The sequence below is a fragment of the Rosa rugosa genome, chromosome 6 (assembly GCF_958449725.1).
Source record: "Rosa rugosa chromosome 6, drRosRugo1.1, whole genome shotgun sequence".
Classification (NCBI taxonomy): Eukaryota; Viridiplantae; Streptophyta; class Magnoliopsida; order Rosales; family Rosaceae; genus Rosa; species Rosa rugosa.
This window is the reverse complement of record NC_084825.1, coordinates 28118879-28136692: the sequence shown is the minus strand read 5'-3', so window position 1 is coordinate 28136692 and position 17814 is coordinate 28118879. Positions and strand designations below refer to the sequence as shown.

General features: G+C 37.9%; 2 protein-coding genes across 3 annotated transcripts; both read right to left on the bottom strand.

Annotated features, from left to right (window-relative positions):
- Positions 1 to 1597: 1597 nt before the first annotated feature.
- On the bottom strand, positions 1598 to 5378 carry LOC133715701 (uncharacterized). The gene is made up of 5 exons (XM_062142320.1): positions 4829 to 5378; positions 4321 to 4419; positions 3336 to 3380; positions 2252 to 2389; positions 1598 to 2076 (listed from the first exon to the last, which is right to left on the bottom strand). The coding sequence occupies exons 1-5, from the start codon at positions 5216 to 5218 to the stop codon at positions 1744 to 1746; spliced, it is 1005 nt and encodes a 334-aa protein (XP_061998304.1). The 5' UTR covers positions 5219 to 5378; the 3' UTR covers positions 1598 to 1743.
- Positions 5379 to 8650: 3272 nt separating this feature from the next.
- LOC133713644 (uncharacterized) lies at positions 8651 to 14084 on the bottom strand. Of its 2 annotated transcripts, none has more exons than XM_062139677.1 (12): positions 13480 to 14084; positions 12099 to 12682; positions 11924 to 12013; positions 11598 to 11837; positions 10874 to 11095; positions 10466 to 10763; positions 10020 to 10351; positions 9816 to 9925; positions 9639 to 9733; positions 9458 to 9534; positions 9272 to 9365; positions 8651 to 9052 (listed from the first exon to the last, which is right to left on the bottom strand). In XM_062139677.1, exons 1-11 carry the CDS (start codon positions 13790 to 13792, stop codon positions 9273 to 9275), a joined length of 2454 nt encoding a protein of 817 aa, XP_061995661.1. In that variant the 5' UTR covers positions 13793 to 14084; the 3' UTR covers positions 8651 to 9052; position 9272. The 2 variants fall into 2 exon arrangements, with proteins under 2 accessions (XP_061995661.1, XP_061995662.1); XM_062139678.1 differs by lacking the exon at positions 8651 to 9052 and adding an exon at positions 9136 to 9183.
- Between the last annotated feature and the right edge of the window lie 3730 nt (positions 14085 to 17814).

Here is a 17814-nt window from a genome sequence, read left to right as displayed (position 1 = left end):
GTTAACGTTAGTGATCCGTGGGGATCTCTAGTTAGCTTAAATGAGAGAGAGAGAGAGATTGACACGAGATGTATAGTGGTTCGCCTCCGCATGAGCGGGAGACTACGTCCACTTGAAAGCTATACTGGTGTGTCGAGCCTTGCGGCCTAACAAGATTACAAGAGATGTAATGAATGTGTTGAGTTGTGGGAGGAGGCATTCCTTTTATAGATGAAGGAATGCTTCTCTTTTACTTGTTCTTCGATGTGGGACAAGCAAAGTTACTATTCTAGTCTATTTAACATGCAGAAAGCTATGTTGTGGAGGCATCTTGGCAAGGGCGGAAAGGTGGCTTCCCGGTGGCGGATTTGTGACTTCCGGATACTGCCGCGTAGCCTGAACATAGGGCTACACGATGCATGTCTCGGTTGGGCCTTGCCATGTCTTGTGGATGTCCCAAAGTGGGTGTTACTTATGCTTGGTGACGTAGTAAATACTCCATATTATTGGAGGTATGTACATTTTTTTTGAAATAGTAAAGTAACGGAAGAGACCAAAACAGGCGATATCATCATCTGTTATGTCTAAACATGTGAATATATTATTTAAGTAATTTTGACTTAAAACAACCAATTTAGAAACTATAAGTCTAAAACTCACATTTAAAATCATGAATTCATAACTATGAGCTTTATGAGTCACCAAAAATCTTTCACACCACAAACTTTTTATCTATCCATTATCTCGATAGAAGAAGGCTATGTAATAACTAATCTTGAGTTGAGATAATATGATTTATTCAAAAAAATAATAATTTCAAAAAAATATGATTTTTTTTTGTCTCTTCCGTTACTTTACTATTTCAAAAAAATAAAATTGGTAAAATGTTTAGACATAGCAGATAATGATATCGCCTGTTTTTTGTTAGGTGATAAGAGTTTCATTATACAACGGCTAAACTCACAGCACCTTGCTTGGGTGATACCATCATCTGCCATGTCATCCATTGTTGCCGAGAGGAGAGGCACAACAATTCAAACCAAAGGCTACATAAACCAACTCGCTCGAAAATTCTCTCGCGCCCTTGATTCTTCTGTTTCACACACAAGCCAGTTGTTGTGCTTGTAATAAACAATGGCAACACAAGGGTCGAAATCTCAAGGACCACCACCACCGAACCATCATCAAAAGCACCATGTCTAGATGACTAGATAGCTTATTAGAGGAAGCGCCACTACCACCAGTGCTTCCACAACCGAGAGTAGGCTATGGAGTCAACTAAAACCGCTGTGTGACAGCAACATGCAACTACTGCCGAATTGCCAAATAGGCGCAACCCCATACCAAAGGTTCAGCCATATTTGATCGAAGACAAGACCGGCTGCTTGCTTAAAGCAAACTTCCCGACTGCGCAGACATTGCGGTCCAACATGCATATAATGCAATCACACGAGAAGGAGAAACAGAGTGCCAGTGCCCTACCTGAATGCAGAAGCTGGGAAACATCCCAAATCACACGAGCAAACTAAATTTAGTTTTTCCATCCACCAAACCCATATATAAACAAAGCACATAAACTTTTAGTTACTGCATAACTAACATACATTTCAAACCCAGATTAAGATCAATAGTGATTCTATTTCATTTCTGCCAATTATTCGTTTATTTACAAATTTTGTAGGCAACAAATCTACCTAGCAAGGAGGTGAAACTAACAAAAACTCGGACATTCTTAGCATATGTCTGTGTTGAACCTTTGCCAGGTCATAAGTTTGATTTGATTCTTTGAACCTGTAATGAAACAGGTCTCTCCAAGACAGAGACATCGATGTTACTCCAAACCTCTTGCTTGGTTGGAAGCTGCGCTATTCTTTCTGCTATTTCCATGTCTTCGGGAAGAACAGAACCGAACACGGTGTATGCTTTTTTCCACTCAAAATGGTTGGCCAGGCTGATAAAGAAACCTGGACCAGAACCAACCCAGGCAACCGATCCCCTTCTGATGTTGTGTTTACCCTCTCTTGGAATCTCCTTAAATATAATCCCGTGGGCTTCAAGTGTTCCTTGTACAAGTCCAAAAGGAGGGCCAAAGGGAGCCTATGCTCACACGAGAAACATCTGAATGAGGAATAAATACTACATCAAAGCCATCTCACATGCTAAATCATGGTGCTATAGAAAGCAGATATGTGCTACATGGGTGGAAGAGGAGATGTATTTACGGGTACTCTAAACCAGGCACTTGTACATAAGTTATCAAGCGTATACTTACATTTTGGACATGATTTCCTATGGAGTCCCAAAAGCTTCCACGGCTTTCTGCACGATAAAATTGGCAACCTCCACAATAATGCTCTCGCAACAGCTCAAGAATATATAATACAGAATGTGGGGCACAATCAACAAAGAGCTGAAATTAAAGACAGAATGAAAAATTATATGTGCCAACCATATAGATTAGTTTCATAGATGATAACAGAAATGTTAAAGAACATAAAGGAGCAGTTTATGAAGAAGAATAAGGGGAAGACACTAAAGAACACTTGCTATTTTCCGTTGCATTTACTCCATAACAGCTAAAGATGGCAGAAATAAAAAGTTGTAGCTATACAATAATAAGTTTGAAATCAAAATAGCAGTACAAGATTAGAAGAAACTGTTTGTTTCAACTAGACTAACCGTAGATAACAGAACTATATGCCAAAGTGAAGGAAATTGTTAAAGCAGAGCATCATCCAACACAAAACCACTTGGCTACAAATGAGAAAACTCAAGAATTACATATTGAAATGCTTACAATACACGAAATGATATGATCAAAAAATGAAAGAACAGGGTTCAGGTGATATTATCAAAAAAGAGGTTCTTTGGCTGGCATTGAATACAGTAATAATGAAACTAATGACTGTCTAAAATGTGACGTTGATCAATCCAATTGCCTTGATTGGAAAAGTGTCTTGGTGCCCTTTTTTAAGCCAAAAATATACCCAATATAAAATAATTTTCAGTTATGCTAGGGACTAATATACATATCATCTTTAAAACAAATAGATTTAAAATATAGATATACAGGTCTAAAATGAATATATTCAAACAAGTTCCCGGCCTTTGTTTCATTCAATTCTTTTTTTTTTTTTTTTTTTTTTGTAGAATAAAAATAGTAGTCGAGACTGCTAAAGACAAATGCAAAAGGGGGCAGACACAATGAAGTCAGCTCAACACGTGATAAACAAATATACCATATAATTTTTACCTGACACAATATGAGCATCACTTCATTGTAATCGAACTTGAGAATATGACTGATATGAGAAAAATTACACATCTAACCCTGTTAATAAAAAAAAATCATTTACCTTTATACGAAGAATCCCATATTCTGTTTCCAAGCCAACGATACCCTGTAGGAATTAGTAGAAACAAGCAGAGATTATATGAACAGACAAGTAAGGATAGAGATGATGCCAGGAAAAAACAAGTTATAACCTCAAACTCCACTACAGCTTCTCCTAAAATATACAAACAAATTAGTTACTTTGTGCACAAGCTAAATGTCTCAAATTGATGGTAGACTTTGTTCCTGCCTGAGGAATGTCTTCTAATACAAATGATGAATCCTTCTGCTGCATGTCCCATAAGCCATGAACCTCTTCTTTCTCTTCAACTCGTAAGTTACTTCCTTGTATTTCATACATACCACCTCTCCCCTCTAATCTCCTTTCCCTTTTTGCACTCCCCTTTCTACCTCTCATAAAAACATGCCAGTGGCAAATAATTAGCTCCTTATATAATTTCTATAAATCTCAACTTATCATCTCCACTTAATTAACCTTTCTCACAAATAAAACATCAGTCAGCTAAAAGGGATCCAGGGACTCTGTTCTCATACTGAACCGCATTGGATTACAGGCTCACCACAATTCCACATGCCACTGTAAATAATCATTCATATAATATCCGTTCACTTTTATTATTTTTAATCATTTTATATTATGCAGGGAACTGGATTTGCCAGTCCACAGTAATAGATCTTCCCATATGACTTCTCTCTTGAACAGAAGAATTACAGCACTACAGTTCAGGTTGTGTCTTTGAACTCTTTTGACACAGGAGAAAGTTCATTGTAAGTGAAGAAAAACATAACTAGGAAACAGAGGTCATTGTAAGTGAAGAAAAACATAACTAGGAAACAGAGGTGCATGCTCATTAAGTAAAAAATATCACACAAGAATCAAAACATTTTGGCAAACATACAACCTGGTTCATGGGTGCTAGTGACTTGTATGCAGGTAGCTTAAACTTAAATCAAGGAAAGGATTACTAGCCTGGAACATGAATTACCTCTCCTTTTGCAAATATATGTCCAGAAGTCCACATAACTAGATCCCCTGAGTCTCGCCGATCAGGCTCCAATGTATCCTTTTGTTTTTTTAACCAACACTACAAACACACAGAAGGCAAGCATCTCATAGTTCATAACAGAAAGGACAGATTCATCTTGACGATTCTCATAAATTTTAGATGCTATTTTAAACAAAATCCATCTACTTACATTAACCATCCCATTGCCCTGATTTTCGTTAGAAGACAATAAGGATAAAAGATGCGAGCAACAGAAATCAAATACACATATTTTTAACTCTCATTCTCAATACACACAACCTCCTCACTTTTCCTCCGTTTACTTTATTTTGTACACCAATTTGTGTCATTCAGCATTATTAAAAATCCTTTCCAATATATGAGATTACAGTTGCAATACAAATTTCCAACCAAAAACTCAAAGTTCTTCAGAGTCTACTAAATTAGACCAGACTACAGAACGAAAACAAAAAAGAAGAATCCATACCTCACCAAACTTGTCTCCACAAGCCTCTCTATCCCCACAAAACACCCAAGAATCACACAAACACGGCCCATTTGGATCCCCACACATATCCTTACAAGCCATGCAGCACTCCTTTGAAGAATTGACCTTAAACTCAGCCCCCCATTTCACAGCATCACCCCAAAGCTCCAAATGCTCGATCCCTCTACAACACTCACCTTCTTCTTTACCCGCCAAAACAACCTCACCGCCATTCTCACCCAGCTCTGAAATTGGAGCAAATGTGGCACTATTGGGTTTCAAGACCATAGAGATGAACAGGTAGAGCATGCAGCAGGAGATTGCACCTATAAGGAGAAGGGCCAGAAGTGCAAAACGGCCGAGGTCGGACTCGGTCTGCCGGCGACCCATTTGAGATTATGGATTAAAATGAAAGACCCAGAAAGGATTTGGCTTAATTCTTCGAATACATGTTACTGGTTCAGGAGATTAAACGTGGTTGAAAGCATTAACAAGAGGGGTCTCTACGATTTTGATGCAAAGGGTGAAACCAGCGTCGTCTACACGTTAAATTATTGATCGTTGCTTATTGCAAGAAAAAGTGAAATTTTTTTATTTTTATTTTATCAAGAAGAAAAAATGAAATTCACTCCTCATTTTACAATTCACACTCCATGTTTCATTTTTTAGTATAATAAATTATCTTTTTATAGTGTATATTGTAAATAGAGTTTTTATTCATACCTCTAAAATTGGTATTTGGACCTCCTCACTTAACAGACCTCTAACTTACTTTTACAAATAACCAATATGCTATCTACACCTCCCTAATTTTTCCAAAAATAAAATCAATAAAAGCCTTTTTTTTTTTTTTTTAAGATTCTATTCATACCTCCAAAATCGGTAAATGGATCTCTTTCAATTTTTGAACAATTCACAATTCTATTTTCCCTTAAGAAAAAAAAAATCTCCAGTTGGTAGTCTCTCTCTCTCTCACGTAATTTTGTCGCAATGTCGCTCCTATTTTGTTTCTTTCATTCCATATGTAATTTTTAGTCTTTCTTCCATGAACTTGTGCATGTGACGTTGACGAGTTCTATCAAAGCTAACTAGGTACTGTAGAACATATGGATATGCATAATCATCTTATGATTGTTCAAAGTTCAAACATAAATACTCAAATTTCTACTAGATAACTTGGTATAAATTTCTAAGTAGAAAACTGACAGAAAAAGAAGCTAAAACTAGGTATAAATTTCTAACTAGGTATTAAGCTTGATAGATTCTGTCTCACCTCTGACTTGGAGAGTAGAATCTCACCACCACGATTGACGTTTGAGAGATAGAGAATAACTGTTGCTAATGATTTTTGGGTTTATGTTGGAGGAGAAAGTTTTCTCCAAGTTGAAGACTTATTATTATTTTTTTTTTCTCCTATCTTTTGTGTCCTTGTTGGTAATTTGATATGAGTTGACAAAGTCAACTATTATTTGAAAAAAGATGAAGGTCCAAATACCAATCTTAAATGTATGAATAGAAACTTCCTATTGTAAAACATATAATGTCAAAATAAGATAATAAAAAAATAATAAATAAAAAAAGTGAAGTGTGAATTATAAAATAGTGTAAATTTTATTTTATTTTTTAACAAATTATGGAAAGTGCAGGCAACGTCGGGAGAAATTTTAGTCATCTTCCCACACTCGTGAGTTTTGGTTGGACTGTTTGTTTAAGGCTTTTTTTTTTCTTTTTATTAAAAGACTGTTTGTTTAAGGCTTAAGCACCCACATCTTTTCCTACCTGACCCTTCAACAATTTAATAACGCTTTTCTTACCTGACCCTTCAACAATTTAATAACGATGAAGTGTTACTCAAGGAGTTTCTTTTAGGCCCCGTTTGGGATTGCTTCGCTTTTTAAAAAATCAGCTTTTGTTCAAAATTTTAGATTTTATTATGTTTGGTAAATAAATAAAAAGTAGCTTTAATTGAAAGTTATAGGTCACTGGCAGCAGATTTTAGAAGCAGCCTAGAGGTTGCTTTTAGAAGCTGCTGTAGATAAAAACATACTCTGTAGTTGTTTTATATATTAACAGCACTTTTAAAAATATTATTTACCAAACACGAAACTGTTTTAATTCACAGCTGATTATTCTCACAACACAGCAGCAACAGTTTTTTTTAAAAGTCACAGCAATCCCAAACTAGCCCTTATATAGTTTTCCCATTGTAAAATCACGTTTTAAACTGTTTACTTGATCATAGATTAAAAAATTATAAATCAATTAGGATCATCTTGTAGAAGTGTAGAACAAAGTTGATAAAAAAAATAAACATCCTCATGATAGAGACCATTCCTTTGATTCTCTTATCAAAAAACAAGAAGAAAAAGAACATTCCTTTGATTCTATAGATCACACCACACTGATTTGGATGAATTGGTCAATCTCAATAATTGTCCCGTGGAGCGAACAATTAGTCCGTATTAGAGCAACTCCAACAGCTTCCCTATAATTTATGTATAATAAGGAAGCAAAAGTTAAAGCTTTAGCATCTTTTTCTTCTCCAACTCCAACAGATTCCTTATTTTATAACAATCTCTAAAATCTCCATATTCTTCCTTAAAATTTTAGAGATTGCTGTAAATATAGAGAATTTGGTTTTCTCTTTCCTCACTTTCCCTAAAATAGGGAAAGTTATAGGAAATCTGTTGGAGCAAAAGAGGCTCTTTTTTCCCTAAAGTGGAGAAAAATCAAAATATAGGGAAGCTGTTGGAGTTGCTCTTAAGCTATAAACTTTTTTGCATTGACCGGATTCAGGGCTCTCCCAGGATTATTGAAATTACATTTCATCTGTGACCCTATACAACCAAACAGTAAACAAAACCATCCATTGTTTACTTCTGCACAAACACAAGAATGGAGACACACAACCTTGTTCAACCTTTTACTCCAAGTTATTTACCAAGTATCATACATTGCCAAACGAAAAGAAAAACAATAGAACCGAAGCCAGAGCCGGAGAATTGTAGAATTTTCGTACAAACATATGAAGAACACACAAAAAGAGCTGTCCCCGCTTGGCAAAATGCCATACAGATGCGCCTCTAAAATTCAACACATTCAGTTGACGTCTAAATCTTGACCCAATTGGTATATACAGATACACCAAAATAACACCTGTGGTACAAATTCAAACCAGCAAAAGTAAAATGGAATTCACGGCTAGTCGAGAAATGACCGTGGTGAATGATAAGAAGGAGCTAAGTATTAAATCCAAGCTCCCTAAGCTCTAAATCTAGAAATCCTTCTAGTTTAGGACATCACTGTACAAAACATGGCGAGTCCAAATGATCCACCCCACACTTACTATTCAAATTAAGATCATTGCATACTTTATTTTTCTGCCTTCATCTGGTCTGTATTTTGCACTTCGAGTCAGTTAGTAATTGGCTGTAAAAGGTTCTTAGTAGAGGATGGGAAGCAACTAAAGGTCAATACTTTTAAATGAGAGGAATACAATATGAATGCAATTTTATTTGTCAGTTAATATCCTTTAAGGAAAAGCATAGCATGGTCTCTCTGGTAGTTGCAGTATGCTACTTGAACCAATCTTCGACTCATCTTTGTCTGCAGTACCAATTATCAGTAACCACATACTTACCATAGCCAATCCTTAACAACCAAATGCAAAGTTAACTCGCAATTGCAACCAAAGGAGATTCCAGGTCAATCTTCCCTGACCCAATCTCATAGAAATCAGTGTGCTCAATGCTCAATAGTTCCTTAACTCACTGAAGCATTCATTCAAGGTCATGAAGCTGAAATGATTATGCAGGTCTAAAATGACCAAAATGACTTATTATTCAAATCCAAAACCTTTCCACAGGGTTCAGCATAAAAAATATCCAAAATACCTTAGATCACAATAAGAAAACCCTTGTTCTCTTATCATATTCTGTACATAAATGACACCAAGTTTTCCATCAGGTGAGTTCTTATAGGAGAATAAATAGAAGGCACTGTATGTTTCATCTCTGAATAACTTCAGCTTCCTTACAGCATCAAAACTTTGGCCTGACATATCTGATCTACGGAAAATCTACCAGGGCTGGACCTATTGTATACAATCAAAGTTTCCCAGTGCTGCAGACGCTCTTAGATAATTGTCTCTTCATAACTGCTAGATAACATAATCCAAAGCTTCAGACAGTCCCCATCCTAGAGCGCCTCTTGGTCATTTCAGATCTGTTCCATGGACAAATTCACTTGTAACCATATCACTCTGTTTTCACCAATGACCTCTTAACAGCAAAAGAAGAGATGCCATGTCTTCGAAAAACAAAAATCTCCAGGAAGAAATAGTAATGACTTGGGCCCTTGGGCACATAATTATGCACTCCTCAGCTACTTCATTCATATTTAAGAAAATGAAACACCATAATAAAAGACAATAAGACAAATTACCTCAATAGTATGAGCCGGAACCACCTGAACCCATATAACTGCTTCCACCAACACCACGACCGGAGTACATTGATGAGTAAGAGCTACCTCCAACCTACAATTGAGCATCAAAAAATGATGATATATATGAGATGGCAAATCAAAATAGCTACACTTGTGATTAACCAAAGGAGATTAGAAGCATACATCATTTCCACGAGACATATAATCACCACCGTAGCTTGATGAGTACATCCCACCAACATCATTACCACCATAAGAACCTGAAAGCCACAGAACATTAGACTCTGACTTCAAAAACAACAGCCCACAAACACATATCGATTGTATATCAGACATTCCAGACTACCATCAATCTCAAACTCACCTCCTCCATAACCCATGCTCTGACGGCTGCTATAAAGTCCATGTGAATCCTGACTTGTCCTGCTGCTCCCATATCCTAAACTAGACCTCCCAACTCTGCCAACCACAACAAGGCAAGTTAACACATCGATACATGTCAAAATCAGAAGTTAAATATATTAAAATCAAGGGAGCAAACCTATCACTATAGCCATCCCCATATTGAGAAGAACCACTTCCATATTCATAGTCCAATCGTGCCCTTGATTGGCGGATGCCAGTATCAGCATATCGAGGTGGAACATCGTCCTAAAATAAATAAATAAAAGAATTGCAAAAATATTAGCCCACTCCTATGCAGATACTTGACCAAATAAATTGCATTATCAACAGTAACACTAACCAGAGCAGAGTATGGACGCTTTGACCCAGAAATAGAGTCGTAATCACGAGCACGACCTTCACGGTGGTAACTAGGAGGAGGTGGGGGAGGGTGCCTTTCAAACCTTTGTCCATAACTGTCATCTACATAAGCTCTCCTCGCTGTTGTACGAGATGTACTTCTTGGTGGGTCAACGTAGGCAGGACCACGTGTACTATAGTCATCTCTATATGACTGGCGTCTCTCTGGCACAGCCCTTGAACCATAATCAGCCGCTGCTCTGCTCCTTGGAGGAGGAAGGTCATCCCGTCTACTATATTCCCTTCTGAAGCTACTCTTTGGGTAGGCCGGAACTGTAATAAGGTGCATACCAACATAATTATCCAATCAAAAAACCACGACACAACCAATAAAGGCACTACAGAAAGGAAAGAAAAGAAATATATATATACACATATATTGCATACCAGGTGGCCTCCTGTCATAGGACCTAGCTGGAGGAGGCAAAGGCCTGGGTCTAGCAGGATAAGACGAGATTGCAGGGCGTCTATCTCTCAGTCCAACCGGCCTCTTCACACTGGCTGGTGGGATACGACTTCCAACTCCTCTTAATCCACGCATAGGTAGACTACGTGGTGGTGTAGGGCGCCCCCATGAACCCCTAATAACTCGTCCATCCCCCCGTGGGGACCGATAATCACCACGACCTACATGTTTGCCTTTCCCTCTCTGAAGGGGTCTTGACAACCTTGCCCTAAGCTTTGCCTAAAATATGACCATAATTACAAACTTAAACCCATGCAATTCAAGCGAAGTATGCAAGTACCTCATAAACATTATCGAAAAGTGAAAGGAGCAGTTGTAACCCAACACACCTTGTTGTCCCCTTCACCTATTTCTGCATTGTTGATGCAATTAGCACATGTCAATGCATTCTCATGAGTGTCAAATGTAATAAAACCAAAATCCTTCCTCTTGGCAGAAGGCATGTTGCGAGCAAGCTCTATCTTTTCAATCTCCCCATAGTCCTTAAGAAGCTGTTGAACATAATCCTCATCCCAAGAAGCAGGTAGGCCATCCACAAATATAGTTTTAACCTGCAACTCAGAATACGAGATCAGCAACTCCACCAGGCACCAATAAAACCCCTCTACAAAGAGGATAATACCACCAAACGAAAAGAAACTCAGAGCTTCTCTCCATACACAATTCTCCATACTACTATTATTGACAAAAGGGAAGAAAGAAGATTAAAATACTTGTAGGAATCAAGCATTATAAACTGTGAACAATAATTAACAGAATCATCAACTCCAAGAAGTCTAATCTAATATGTTAGATGCCAAGTTACATCTACAAACAAAAGTGTATAAACGATATAACAAATCTAACAACAGATATAGAAAATCTACTTGTACAAGGGCAGATCAATGAGCATGTTTATTGATAACTTCAGACCAATTATTATCCATGCTACCTGGTAAGAGAGATGTTACTGGAACTGTGTCCATTCACCCTAAAGTAAGAAAAGACCGAGACACTAAGATTTTCATCCAGGATGCCTAACATCCCAAGACCAATGCAGAAATTTTAGATTACCTGCGCCATAATTTCATCACCAGGGTCAATGAAGGAATCTGCAAAAGAAACCTTTGCAGGCCTTTCAACTCCAAACACAATATCTCTTTTCTGAAGGCGCTTGAAGGCATCCATGGCATCCGAGCGAGATGAAAATTCCAAAAAAGCAAAGCCCCGATTCATTCCCTCATTATTAGTATCTTCAACTACTGTCAAATCCTCAACATTATCTACTCCATAATGTTTCAATTTCTCCTTCAACTGGAAATACAACCATCGGAAAATATCAGAACTTTGTAGCAACTCCAGACAATGCCAGTAAATTCTGAAATGTAGTCATTACTTACAGCATCCTTTGACCATGTTTTGCAGATGTTACCCAGAAAAAGGGTATCACTATCCTGACTTGGAGTAACACCACATTGTTTCCCATTGATCTGGAATTGAAATCATTTCAAGGAATTGAAATCAATGTGTGAAAAATTCATTGACCACTCAAACTATGAAAGGATGAAAATTTACCACTGGATGTTTAAGCTCTCTAACAGCTCGTTTTGCTTGTTCCACAGTTGCAAAACGCAAGAATGCAAATCCCTTGTTCTTCTTAGTCTGAGGGTTCATCATCAATCTAACCTCAGTAACCTCACCAACTACACCAAAAGCTTTCCTAAGATCAGCTTCATCTGCATCCTTGTCTAAACCACCAACAAACACTTCGAATTCCTTGCGCTTCCGCCTCTCTTTCACAACTTCATGGTGCTCCTCTTCCTCGGCGTCAACCATCTGTGCATGTGCATGCTCATGCTCATGCTCATGCTCATGCTCATGCTCCTCACCACCATGCTCCTCATATTCTTCACCTTCAATTTCTTCATGTACATCTTCCATTTCCTCCTCAGCCATATCACCCTCTTCTTCACCTAGATTCTCCTCAGGATCCTCATCTCCTTCATCCTCAGCCTCCTGGGCATCCTCTTGTTCAATCTCCTTCTCATCGTAATCAACGCCAACATATTCTTCGGGTTCATATTCAGGTTCATTATCCTCCAGCTCTAGCCGTTCATCTTTTTCATAATCATCTATAGAGTCCTTAGCCTTATCTTGTTCTGCCATAAAATCAAGGTTGATGATTCCTCCAGTGAAAAGAGACTCAAGTTCTAAGTTATGGTAGTGAACATTGTATATGCAAATCAATTAAAGACCGTCCTTGTCCTTTTTAAAATATAAAGAATTACCATAATCACCATTGAGTCAGTATAACACAGTAGTGAGCCATAAAACTACCATTCTAGGCACCATAAAACTACCATTCTAGGCACCATAAAAGACCAATGTATTAACACATGAGTGAACCAAAGACGAAGCTAAAAATGCATGAGCCAGATTAACAACCCTTAACTTCCTCACAAGAACCAATTTCTTAGGCTCTTAGCACATGAATGAGCTAGAAGCAAAGTCCAGTAATCCTCTTTTACCGTATTCTAAGCCCATACAAAACCAATTGCTCTTCAAGGAACCAGCAGGCCAGTTCCAATTAAAGCCGCCAGAAGTAATGAATTACCAAGTTCCAAAAATTATGCGCCAAGCCCAAGGATTTCCCAAAACTTATCATTGTTGTTTCAACTGTTTTTCTAAGTTCTGGAAAAGAAAGAGAAAAAGGATAAACTAATCCCTAAAGTTAAACACAACCTTTCTGAGAAAGAGAAAAATTATTCACAAACTAAACATCCTCAGTTAGAAACCACACAACAAACAGAAAAATTAAAACTAATCCCACATTCAACAATCCCATAAAATAATGCAAAAAAAAAAAAAAAAAACCATATGAAGAAATCAAGGGCAAACTACTTAATCCCATCACAATCCAGAGGAACTTCAGTAATCCAAAATTAGAGAAACTTACTTTTGAAGCCGTTCTGATCCGATTTCGCATCGACTTCAAACCCTGGGCGATCAATAGCAACAGGCTTCTCCTCAACAACTGGATCTTCCTCCACAACCACCGCAGCTTCCTCCACAATCGGCTTCTCTTGAATCCTTTCACCCTTGAGCTCCTCTTTACCTTCAGCCACCGGCACCGTGACCTCAGCCTTCATTGACTCGTCAGGCACATCGGGCTGGGCCTGGTTCTGGGCCTTGGGTGCTCCTCTGGTAGCCCTCGTCGTCCTCTTAGTACCCGCCGACCCCGAACCTCTCTTCACCGTCCTCGGAGGCATTGTTTCCGATTCAAATTCCCCAAACCTTCACGAATTCCCGAGTCAACCCCCAAATTTGATCGATCAGAAAACCTAACTTCGCGATTATCAAACAATCGAAACCCCAAATTGGATCGAAAATTCGAATCGCGCAGATTCTCTTTATAGAAATATCTGGAATGAAACCCTAAATCACGTTTTGAGTGCAGGTCAGAATAAAACCCTAGAAGCACTGTAGGAGACGAAGACCATAAACAAGGGCTTAAATTAAAGAAAGAAAAGGTGGAGATGGATTGGGGAACCGTGGAGGTTAAAAGTTGATGTCATGTGCGTATATATCCGAAGGTAAAGGAGGTGCTTTGAGTATAGAACACTTGGACAGGGATTGTTAGTGTGAGCGACTAACTTGACACGTGGCAGGTTGTGATTCGTTAAATGATTTTCGAGGAAACGTCAACAGATGCGGCTGCTTTCATTGCGCGTGTACTGAATTATTAGGGCAAACGTTAAATATTTAATTTTAGTTCCCCTGGTTTAATAAATCTACCTAGGCCTGGCAACGTGCGGGTATAGTGCGGGTACGGTGCGGGTTCTTAACGGGCCGGGTTTTTAACGGGCTGATCCGGTAAAAACTTGTTAAGTTAACGGGTTTCGCGGGCTAAACCGGCGGGTTTGCGGGTTTTCCGTTGGAACCCGTTAACAAATTTTTTTTTTTTTTAATGTACTAAATAAAATACGTCTAAGTCATCTTAATTATGATGACTTTTTGAAAAAATAATGAATCAAGTAGAAACAAATAACGAATCAAGCAGGATTGGAGGCAATAACAAGATGAAGATTCCAAGTTCAGTTCACAAGAGACAATGACTACTGGGACTTCAAAATTCAAAACATTGACTTATTTTCCTGCATTTTCTCAACCAAACCAGAAATGGGGTAAACACACAGTATATCCCAAAATAGAGCAAGCCTCCAAATCTTCAATTCTCAGAATAAAATAAAATAACAGAAATTTCTACTTCAAACCAGAGAAACAAAACCTTCTATTAACAATGTTTAGCACATAAGTTCAACAAAAGCAAAAATTTCAAGTCTTGCCTAGTTCAGTAGGCAGTTCTAGCTATATTGAGTCCTAGTGCAAACAAAGACAAAATTCAAACCTTCAGTTTCTAAGCTCTCTTCCCACATTTTCACAGCAACAAAACAAACGCCAACAACAAAAACAAGCCAGAAATCAAGGAAGATAGGGACCAGCACAAGCTTTAAATACAACCACTTCATCAAAATGGCTCCATCTCAAAACACAAACAGCCATTCACAGAGCCCAAATCCAGAAATTGAAGCAAACCCAGATCACCATTTACACCAAAACAGATTTCAGATTATAAAATGCAATACCCAGATACAAAAACTGCAAGGAATCGAAGAAAACCCAAAGCAAAAGACAGATTCATGCAATACCTTGAGAAATTGGGCGCGCAGAGAGAGATGAGAGATATAGAGAGAGAGTTGGGATTTGGGTGACGGAAATGAATGGGAGGTTGCTGTGCTCAGATTGGGTTGCGTTCCAAAGAGAGAGTTGTGTTTTGGTGAATGACGGAAAGGGTCAAAGTGGGTTTGTTTGGAACTAAACGGGTTCCGATGGGTTCCAGTGGGTTTAGCACGCAAGGCCCGTTAATTTGCGGGCTTTTTGCGTGCGGGCTTTTTTAGCACGAATTTAATAAATGGACGGGTTCGTGCGGGCTTTTACCGTACGGGTTTCGGGCGGGTTTGCGGGTCACGGGCTCAAATGCCAGGCCTAGCCCTACCGTAATATTTTATCTAACACCGTTAATGAGGCCCTCACGTGAGGGTCACATGGTGGGGTAATTTTGTCTTTTGCATTTAAACCACAATTACCTATTTCTTAGTTTATAATTTCACGTTTCATCTCTCTATCTTCTTAATCTGCTTTGAGGAATACCAAAAGAATCAACTTCCATTGCGTATCTTCTTGGTCAGATGATTCATCGAGAAAATAAACTTGACAGAGGGCCTCCTGACCCAGGTTAGAATATCCTAATCTTTCTTTGTGCTATACTGCTATTACGATTATGAATCCTAACTCAAAGAAATCATTCGTTCAAGCCTCTGCTTACAACTCAATGCAATTCCTCTATGGGGGGAGATTCTAAGAAGAGACCATAACTACTTTTACTAGTTTAGTATTCGGAGTCTCTTCTATAAAAATAACTCAATTAATTGAATCTTAACGCCCTAATCCATATCCTTTTTTGCTAGCTTAATTAGCAGTCAAGTGTTAAGTTCTGGACTTCTGTCTATTGATAACTCAGACTCGTAACCTCTGCAAGACCAAAGTGGCAAATACAGAACACAAGTAGCTTTTATGTAGTTCAATAGAAATCCTATTAACAATCTGATTTATCCACTTTCAGGGTATATCGATATAAACAAGAAACACAAATTTCATTTTTGGGATTCTCTTATTGAAACTCATACATCCTATCTAATATGATTTGACCTCTTCATAGGCATTAACCTAATTGACTAATTGTTATAAATCAAGGGAGAGATATACTTTGACCTGCACCATGATCAACGAATAAAGTCTTTAATGCAGATTCCAATTCATGAGGAGCCATATTCAGTTCTTGTTGGTGCTCTTGAGAGCAGCATGAAAAATATGCAGTTGAAACGTGGTGTTGTAAGACTGGTTTAAATGCGAAAGACAAAATTACACCCTCATGTGATGCTCACATGAGTGCTTTCCTGATGGTATTAAATGAAATGTTATAGTTGGCCCAAGATTAGTTGATTTATCAAACCTGAGGACCAAAATTAGATATTTTTAAAACCACAGGGACAAACGTAGCCATGACCCCAAACCACGAGGACCATTTATAACGTTTGCCCGAATTATTATACGGTCCGGAATTATGGTACACGTAATGGTCTGAGTTTGATGTCATTGATTACTTATTCTTGATTGGTCTCTTAATTTATTTTTATTTTTTTTTACCAAATTCGAGTAATATTATTAACCTGGACCAATATATGACAATGTCACGTGGTAGTCCAAAAGTATAAAACAATTAATTACTCACACAGAAAGTCATATAGATTTTTTTTGATTTTTTTTTTGCCTTATCCATAGCCAAAAAAAAAATTTCTTTTTGAATTTATTTTTTTATTTTTTTTATAATTTTAATTTCTCCCTCAACATCATCATAGCAGTGTCATTTATTTCAGGGGGAAATCCTCAAATGGTACCTAAACTATGGTCCAATGCACATTTTGGTACCTAAACTTTCAAAACTACCCTCGTAGTACCTGAACTATTGCTCCATTTCTTCATATGGTACTTCCATCCAATCGGCCGTTAACTTTGCCTATTAATTTTTTTTTTTGGAGATGAATGTCATCCTATAAGAATGAGCCACGTAGGCAAAGTTAACGGCAGATTGGATGGAAGTATCATATGGAGAAACGAAGCAATAGTTCAGGTACCATCAGGGTAGTTTTGAAAGTTTAGGTACCAAAATGTGCATTAGACCATAGTCCAGGTACCATATGAGGATTTTTCCCTTTATTTCAAGCTAGAACGGAACTTACAACGATTTCTAATGCTCGTACCCACATCAGTGGCCAAGCAAGTTAGGAAAGACCAGTAACATCGACTAGTACAATGAAACTCACTTATTCAGCAAGCTTACCACTACTATATATGTTTAGCATTCTAACACAAAATCAAAAGTAATAAGTTTTCCTTCACCAATGATAGTGGTGCTCCAAAAGCCTCTTCAATCCAGTAACAAGTTTTTCCTTACCCTTAGAGCTAAGGCGAGAAATTCTAGTAAGATACGTCAGTCGGAGAGGAACATCAACACTCTTTTGCTTGGGCTTTGGATATATCTTGTTCTTTGCTCCAAGGGCCCTGTCTCTTTTCTTTTTTGCTACAACAGCTTCTTTCTCTACTGGCTTCATTACCCATCTGGTGCTTCAACGAGACCAACGGACTGCAATAAACTTTGAAGTGAATTATG

Excerpts from the sequence above, each read along its gene's own strand:
- LOC133713644 (XM_062139677.1), bottom strand. The coding sequence starts at position 13,792 with ATGCCTCCGAGGACGGTGAAGAGAGGTTCGGGGTCGGCGGGTACTAAG. Across the intron at positions 10,352-10,465 it reads CTATGACAGGAGGCCACCTG|TTCCGGCCTACCCAAAGAGT; the intron begins GTATGCAATATA and ends ACCTTATTACAG. Across the intron at positions 9,734-9,815 it reads GGGGATGGCTATAGTGATAG|AGTTGGGAGGTCTAGTTTAG; the intron begins GTTTGCTCCCTT and ends TGTGGTTGGCAG.
- LOC133715701 (XM_062142320.1), bottom strand. The coding sequence starts at position 5,218 with ATGGGTCGCCGGCAGACCGAGTCCGACCTCGGCCGTTTTGCACTTCTG. Across the intron at positions 4,420-4,828 it reads GTGGAGACAAGTTTGGTGAG|TGTTGGTTAAAAAAACAAAA; the intron begins GTATGGATTCTT and ends GTGTGTTTGTAG. Across the intron at positions 2,077-2,251 it reads TAGGAAATCATGTCCAAAAT|GCTCCCTTTGGCCCTCCTTT; the intron begins GTAAGTATACGC and ends GTGTGAGCATAG.